Here is a 7,568-nt window from a genome sequence, read left to right as displayed (position 1 = left end):
GAAGGAATGTGTAGTAAGCCAGTGGAGAGCCGGCAGGTGGAGAGCGCACGGCGAGGCGGGAAGGACCCAGTCACTCCCAGGGCGATGGCACCTGGAGCGCAGCGCCTTTTCCGGAGCCGAGTACCAGCTCCCGCCCGGAGGGAATTGGGGCGGGGACCCCGCGGAGCGCGTGTCAAGGCTCAGCGGGCTGGGGGGAGGAGCAGGAGGAGGAGGAGCCGGGTTGTGGAGGCGCGGGTGCCACCGCCCACCCGGCTGCGAGGAGGCGGAACCGCTCCGAGCGCCGCGCGCGCCGGTGCTGAGCCTTGCAAACTAGTGTCTGTGGCCGTGTCCCCGCGGCCCTCGGGCGCCCCTCGTCGCGCCGGGACTGGCTCCTTCGGGCAGGAGGAAGCGAAGGAGACCCCTACCGCGTAGCCCGCTGGCCGCCGCCGCCACCCTCGGCCCGGCGTCCCGCGCGGGGGCCGGGGACTCGGCTCCGCTGCCAGGCGCGGCGACGCGGGGTCGCGGCGAGAGCAGCTGCCGGGCTCTCGCCCAGCCGTTCCTGACAGAATAACGTGCGTGGCTGTCCCCACCCCTGGGAGGGGTTGCCGGTGCCGCGAGCTGCCGCCCAGTTTGCGGCTCGCTCTCCGGGGAGGATCCGCCACCAGGAGGAAGGAGGAGAATCAACCTGGCCGACGCGCAGAAGTGGCTGCTGAGGAAGCCGGCGCGGGGGCCGCCGCCTCGTGTCCCCTCGGGGCGCAGCGCTCAAGGATCTGCAGGCCGGAGCGGAGGCGCGGCCGGGGGCTCGGGGGCGGCTGGGCTGGGCGCACGGTCACCCGGGGGTCGGCCGGGCTGTCCCCCGCGCCCCGCGGGGCCCCGGAGCCCCGGGACGCCGTCTGGAAGCGACGGAGGACCGCTGCCGCGGGGTGCGAGCGAGCACCGTCCTTCTCGAAAGCGGATTCTGCTATGACACTTGGGTTCCCCAAGAGATTAACCTGGGTGTCCTGGGGAAAGTTGTCGCCGAGCCGAGAGCCCTTGTAGGGGCCGCGGCGCCGCGGCTCGGGGGGCGGTCGTGGCTCGGCGGAGCCCGCGCGGCCGGGGGGCTTCTGGGGGTGTGCGCCCCCAGCAGGCTGCCCTCGTGGATGCCTCCCGGCGGCGGCGGACCCATGAAAGACTGCGAGTACAGTCAGATCAGCACCCACAGCTCCTCCCCCATGGAGTCGCCCCACAAGAAGAAGAAAATTGCGGCCCGGAGGAAATGGGAGGTGTTCCCAGGAAGAAACAAGTTCTTTTGCAACGGGAGGATCATGATGGCCCGGCAAACGGGCGTCTTCTACCTGACGCTCATCCTCATCCTGGTCACTAGCGGACTCTTCTTTGCCTTCGAGTAAGTGGTGGCGACAGCTCCCCGAAGCTCCCCTAGCTTCCCCTACCCCTCGTCTGGCTGCTTTCGTTTTCTCGAAGCCTTATCTGCTGTACATTGTTATATAATGCGAGCCCGCTCGCCCTCTTTTTAAGGGTGTTTGATTTTTCCTCCTGAGGTATAACGCCCTGCTAAGACTGGGTCCTGGGAGGACAGGAGAGGGAAATGGGACATTTGTAAGGTGTGTTTGGCCTTGCTGCTGCTGAGCGTTGGGTGGGACCTGGCAGGTGGGGCCGCTGCTGACTTGAGCCCAGGTGCTGTCTCCGTGGAATTTGGGAACATACACACCGCCCAGCCCTTCTGTGGGAAGGGAGGGTTGCAGTAGGTTTCTAAATGAGGGATAAACAGAATTGAGGGGCTTTTTCTTGCTGATAAGATGTAGGGCATCCTAAGTGCAGTTGGCTAAATCTTCTACATAACTTCTCAGAATAATGAGGAAACTTGGCTATTTTAGATTTAAAAGTGTAGGCTACCTAGTGTGCCCTGCTGCGTGGATAATTTCATTTTTCATTCTCCTTACTTCTCTCTTAACGATTTCTGATTTACCACGTGATTTCTAAACGCTTCACTGTCATTGATGTTTTGGAAAAAGAGGTTAAAAATAAACAGTACTAGAACAGATACATGGAGACTCTTCGGCCTAGAAAAGTCTGACAGTATGGGGCAATTTCTGATTCCAGAAACAATACTTTGGGTCTTCAGGGATTTTATCTGGAAAAAAAAGTACATGCGAGTCTTTTAGAAGGATCAAATTGGCTAACAGCAACTACCTTCCTGCCAGCTAATGAAATGTCTTATTTATTAGTAGCCACTGGGTAAAACAGTTAAACCATATTCCAAGTCAATTTCAATTGCTCTGATTGAGGCCAACATTTGGAATGGCTTCTTATATAACTCCTCATATCCTGTGCTCAAAGAAAGTTGTGGTAGTTTTTTTCTTCCAGACTTAAAAAAAATAGAGAGAGCTCTTCTTGAGATGCCTATATTGTGGTTATTTTGCGGCATGACATACCTTCAATCTCCACCTGCTTCTGCTTGGTAGGGCTAATTAAAACCTTTTATGTTTGTTTATGTTTGTAAATAAACTAATGCGATAAATATTAGTGGGCTGTGATGCTGTGCCTGGCTTCTCTTAGAGATGCTGTCTCAATTGAAAATAAATGATTCTTTGGCAGTGTGATACTTTTCACCCAAAGTCCTCTGATTCTTTTGGGCAAACATTTTGTATCTGAACACTGCTATGATGAACACTTTTAACAGGATTGAGTTAGAACAGGGGAGAAAGGAAATCTCAGATATAAGTTACCTCCCTCCCCCAGGTTTTCTCAAAGCCCTCTCCCCCATTTCTGACTGTGTGTGGATTTTCCAGATGTCTCCTAGGTTAACTTTCATGCACATTTCATGCACGTGAGATTAATCGGTGGAGTCTGTTGGGAGACCTGTGGGCTGGAGTGGAAGGGTGTGAGCAGCCGTGCAGAGGGGCAAGGAGGCTTGTTCTACATGTGCTGCTGCTTCTGTGGTCCCTGTCCATATCCAGCCTCTTGTCCCTACAGACCAGTGGAAATTGGAGGATGAGGCACTGAGGTTCCTGATATTTGTATTTTACAACAGAATAAACACAGATACTGGAACGATGAGACTGTGTGTTTAACAGAAAGACTGTCTGTCTAGCAGTAGGTTTAGTTACAGGTGGCTTTCTAATGGACAAGTATTCACTATGTCCTTAATGTTAAAAAAAGTTTTGAACTGATTCATGTGGGAATTTTTGCTCTTTTTAGTGCTTCTGAGTGGAGACAGTTGGCTGATTTGTGGTCATACTGCCGAGCTTCAGCCAAAGCATGTTTCATGTGGGTTGATGAATATTTCATTTTATATATATACACACATCCTTACTATGTGGTTAGGGGCACACCCCGCTGTTACTTACTGTCTTTTATTTTCTTTGTTCAAACAAAGCTTCTAATCAAACCATCATATATTCCTTTTCATTTCTTGATCTCTGTGTGATTTTTTAAAGAGTTCCCCAAAGTCCTCACTGGCAGGTTGTTTTGAATCCTCTCTACGTCAGTGCTGTGTTAACTGATGGCTGTAGGAATAAATGTGCTCACGGGGAGCTTATTAGCTACTATTTGCATCATCGTTTTTCTAACAGCTCTGTGGGAGTCCATGCATGCATGTGTGTGTTTGCTCTCCACAGGGTCATTTCAGCCAGGCAATTTGGAGTTTCCAGGAAATAGGGAGCCCACCCTAGTATGACACTTCAGTTGAGAAAAATTATAGACCTATTCAAACTACAAAATATTATGGTTTGCTAAGACTATTTGTCAGTCCATTTTATTGCTTTGTTACAAATATTGTTACTGTTTTGCAGTTCTTTATTCACTGAGAATGAAATTAAGTAACTTTGGACAAATTAGTTTGCTAGACACTCAAAGAACCAATTGGCCACATGCATAGAAAATGAAATACCAACTGGCTAATTATTAAACAAGAGCCAGAGGAAATTCCTGTATTGTCTACTTCCTGCCTACCTTTCTTCTGGCTTCTGTTTAGTTATTTACTGAGTACATACTATATGGTCCCCTATTTCCATCACTTAATTTCATGTCCTAATAGTTTTTAATGTTAATAAAATTCATCAAACGTTAGAATCCATGTTTCCCCAGTTATACAAAGATAATTAAAAATATGACAAGCAATATGATTCTTAATAGTAGTTTTAGACCTCCTTTATCTGCACCTCTTCTCTTACCCTGCATTTCATTTCTCACACTGAAAAAATGGAGAAGGAAGTTTATTCAAGAGAAATGAACTTGTTGTCACTTAACAACAGGTGTTGATGCTTTCTTCAACTCCTGGAAAAAGGCAGGGTGGAAATTATTATTTCCACATGGAAGATGAAGTGAGAGGCTTGGAGAGGTTCCATGAACACTTAACATCACACCACTAGCCTGGAGGCTTCTGACTGCAAACTAATGCTTCTGTAGACAAGTGCTCCTGTGGACCAGTGGTGCTGCTCCTCCTCCCAGTGTAGAGTATGTTAAAAGCAGGACTTTGGGAAGGACAGATCCCAAGACTCTTACCAGCAGTCTGACCTTAGGAAAATGATCTCTCCCTTTTAAACCTGAGTAGGCCAGGCATGATGGTCCACACCTGTAATCCCAGCACTCAGGAGGTTGAGGCAGGAGCATCGTTGTGAGTTCGAGGTCAGCCTGCACTACAAAGTGAGCTTAAGGTCCCCCTGAACTGCATAGTGAGACTCTGTTTCAAAAAGACCAAAAAAAAAAAAAACAACAAAAAAAAAAACCCTGACTTTTCTAATCTATAAAATGTGATGGATATCTGCTTTAAAATGGTGTAAAGATTAAATGATAAATATATAAGTAGTAAGTGTTCAGTAGAGAGCACGTGTTCAATAAATGACACATGTTATTAGAGTATGTCCAGAACTAGCCTCCCAAGGACTCTTGTCACCCTTTTTTGAGAGCCTTTTAAAGGAAGGGAGCATATGGGTTAGTAAGCAAGTGTGACAGTGATCGATAGCCCATAAGGGCTGAAAAATTGAGAACTATGCAATTTCTTGCCAAAATATGGACTTCTGTATGAGTCGTAGGAGCCTGTGTTTGGCAGCAGCCTTAATCTTGTCCCTGCAGAGTAGGAGTCCCACAGGGAGCCTGGGGAGCTGCCCCAATCCAAACCCCGGATTTCAGCTCCATTTTTGGATCCACCGTGCCAGAACTGGAAAACACTAAAGAAAGCTGCCAGAAGCAACCAGATGTAGCACTCTTCTCTTTTTCATGCAGGTCAGGAGTGCTTATCTTTTGGCTGCCTTTATTGAGCATATGGAGCACTGATGAAAAGTGACAGCATCTCATGGCTGTGTTTAAGAGGGAAGGGAGAGAGCTGATTGCAGACTGTAGAGGCATCTCACTGCTTCTTGTCCTTATTAAGAGTCTCATCAAAGACTACCGTGTTGTCACATCCTCACAATCTGAATCTGAAAAGATCAGTGAACATTATGAATTTCTGTCTGATGCATATGCACACACATATAGCCTACTTTTGCTCATAGTTAAAAATTTGAAAATAAGAAATCTGTGATTCTGAAATACTGAAATTTCTTAGCCTCCTCACAGGGACAGTAGGAAGGACAGGAACTGCAAAGCCAGGTGAGGCTTGTGTTTTCAGGAGCTTCCCTTGAGACGAGGCCTGCTTTGGTCTTCCAACTCTTGTTCTGTTACTTCTGACAGTTTACTGGGTCTCAGATATATGAGAATTTAGCAATATCCTCAAATTTCTTATCACTAAAATCCATTGATAATTTCTTTAAAGAAGCTTTGTTTTCTTCTTTCCCTCTTTTCTTTTAGTCTTTACTTCTCTCCCTCTCTTTCTTTTTTCCTTCAATTTGGTTAATCCCCGCGGCATGAATGATGAATACTTGGCAATAAATAGAACTGGGGTCATGTTTATCTTGCAGATAGATGGAAATGTGGCTATCCCTGGTAAATAAAAGTGTCATGTTCTGTAATACTGTCTCCATCATAGATAGGATGACCTGTATTATCTGGGAGAAGGTTCTCCCTTGTAACATGGGAGAACCTCATCTGTGTTAGTCAGTTTTCCATTGCTGTAATGAAATACTGGGAATAATTAACGTATAAAGAGAAAAGGCATACTTGGCTCATGATTTCAGAGGTTCCAGTCCGCAATCTGGTGGGCTCATTGCTTTTAGGCCTCTGATAGGGGTGCCAAAGGGCAATGGTGGGGAGCACATGGCAGAGCAACATTGCTCATATGATGGCCAGGGAGCACGTGGCAGAGCAACATTGCTCATATGATGGCCAGGGGTAAAAAGGAAGAGGAGAGGGCAGGGCCCCACATTCCCCTTTGAGGGCACACTTAAGGACTTACTTAAGGACTCCTCACAAATCCCCACTTCCTAAAAGTCCCACCACATCCCACTAAAACTACCCCAACCCATAGACCTTTGGGGAAACATCAATATCCAAACTATACCTGTAAATCCTATAAATGTGTCATTTCCAATTTTAACCTCTCCATCATCAATAGGATAAGTTTTATTGTCTAAGAGAAGGTGCTGCTTTTATTACACTTAAGGATCTGATCTTTTCTTGACCTTCTTGTTCAGAACTGTATTAAGTTCCATATCTACAAAGTGTCCCATCTTTTTTTGGCCAAAGCTGGCCATGCTCTGCATTCTAGAACCCCATGGACTGATACAGATGTTGGTAGATTACCCGCAGGGTGTACCATGGAACATTCTTGTTTAACACAGGACATGGAGTAAAGAACTTTCATAATCTGCTGTGATTCCATAAGAATTGTAGGTAATTTCAAACCTCATGAGTGACCTCTTCACATGGACACCCTAGCCCATTCACTGGCATACATAATCAACACATATAAGTTGCATGAGGGTAGAGCTCCTTTTTGTTTTGTTTTCTGCCTTGTCTCCAGTCCTAGGAACAGTACCTAATACACAATGGACTCCCAGTAAATATTTGTTGTCTTTGGAAGTAATTGTGATATTGAGAGACCTTGAAAAATAACCTCTTCCTGCTGCAGCTGTTGCATTTTATAAAGTTGTAGACATTAATAAAACATAATTAATGCTATTTTGTAGAATACTTAATGTAAAATCTTAAAACTTTACTTGATATAATTCTGAATTCAGAATCAAGCATTGTCCCTTTTTAAATGTGTTAACTGAAACAGAGGAGAAATATTTTCTAAGTTATTTAGGGAACTAGTGATGGTGTGGTGATGTTTGCTTGGCTAATTGAGACTTCTTTCTACTGTTTATTTTTGACCTAGATGTTTTAGGCAAATAAAGTACTCAGTGATACATATGGATATTTTGAGCAACACCAGCACCTAGACTCATTTCTCCTTTTACAGGTTCTTGACTTTGGACACTGAAGTTTATCAAATAAAGCTCTCAGGGATACTACTGAGTACTCATGATTTCTGTGTTCTCTGTAGGCTAGTGAGAAGTAATTTTGTATTACACAAAAAGGACACCTTCAAATTCCTAAAATAGAGTAGTGATATTTAATTATTTAATGGGCCATATCTGCATATCCTGGAAATTTTTTTCCTTTGCAGTACAATGTTGCACATAATTTATTCATGACAGAGTTATTATGTC

The 7,568-nt window shown here is 45.9% G+C and overlaps 1 protein-coding gene across 2 annotated transcripts in view; it reads left to right on the top strand.

Annotated features, from left to right (window-relative positions):
* The first annotated feature begins 275 nt into the window (after nt 1–275).
* Zdhhc14 (zinc finger, DHHC-type containing 14) overlaps nt 276–7,568 on the top strand; it is a 275,437-nt gene continuing 268,144 nt past the window's right edge. For both annotated transcript variants that reach the window (XM_005390535.2, XM_005390534.2), the window contains exon 1: nt 276–1,363. In XM_005390535.2, the coding sequence (XP_005390592.1) occupies nt 1,119–1,363 (245 nt within the window). In that variant the 5' untranslated portion in view covers nt 276–1,118. The remainder of the gene's footprint in view (nt 1,364–7,568) is intronic.

This window comes from Chinchilla lanigera, unplaced genomic scaffold (assembly GCF_000276665.1).
Source record: "Chinchilla lanigera isolate Chin_1 unplaced genomic scaffold, ChiLan1.0 scaffold00038, whole genome shotgun sequence".
Taxonomy (NCBI): domain Eukaryota; kingdom Metazoa; phylum Chordata; class Mammalia; order Rodentia; family Chinchillidae; genus Chinchilla; species Chinchilla lanigera.
The sequence above is the reverse complement of the archived record's forward strand: the minus strand, read 5'-3'. Positions and strand labels throughout refer to the sequence as shown.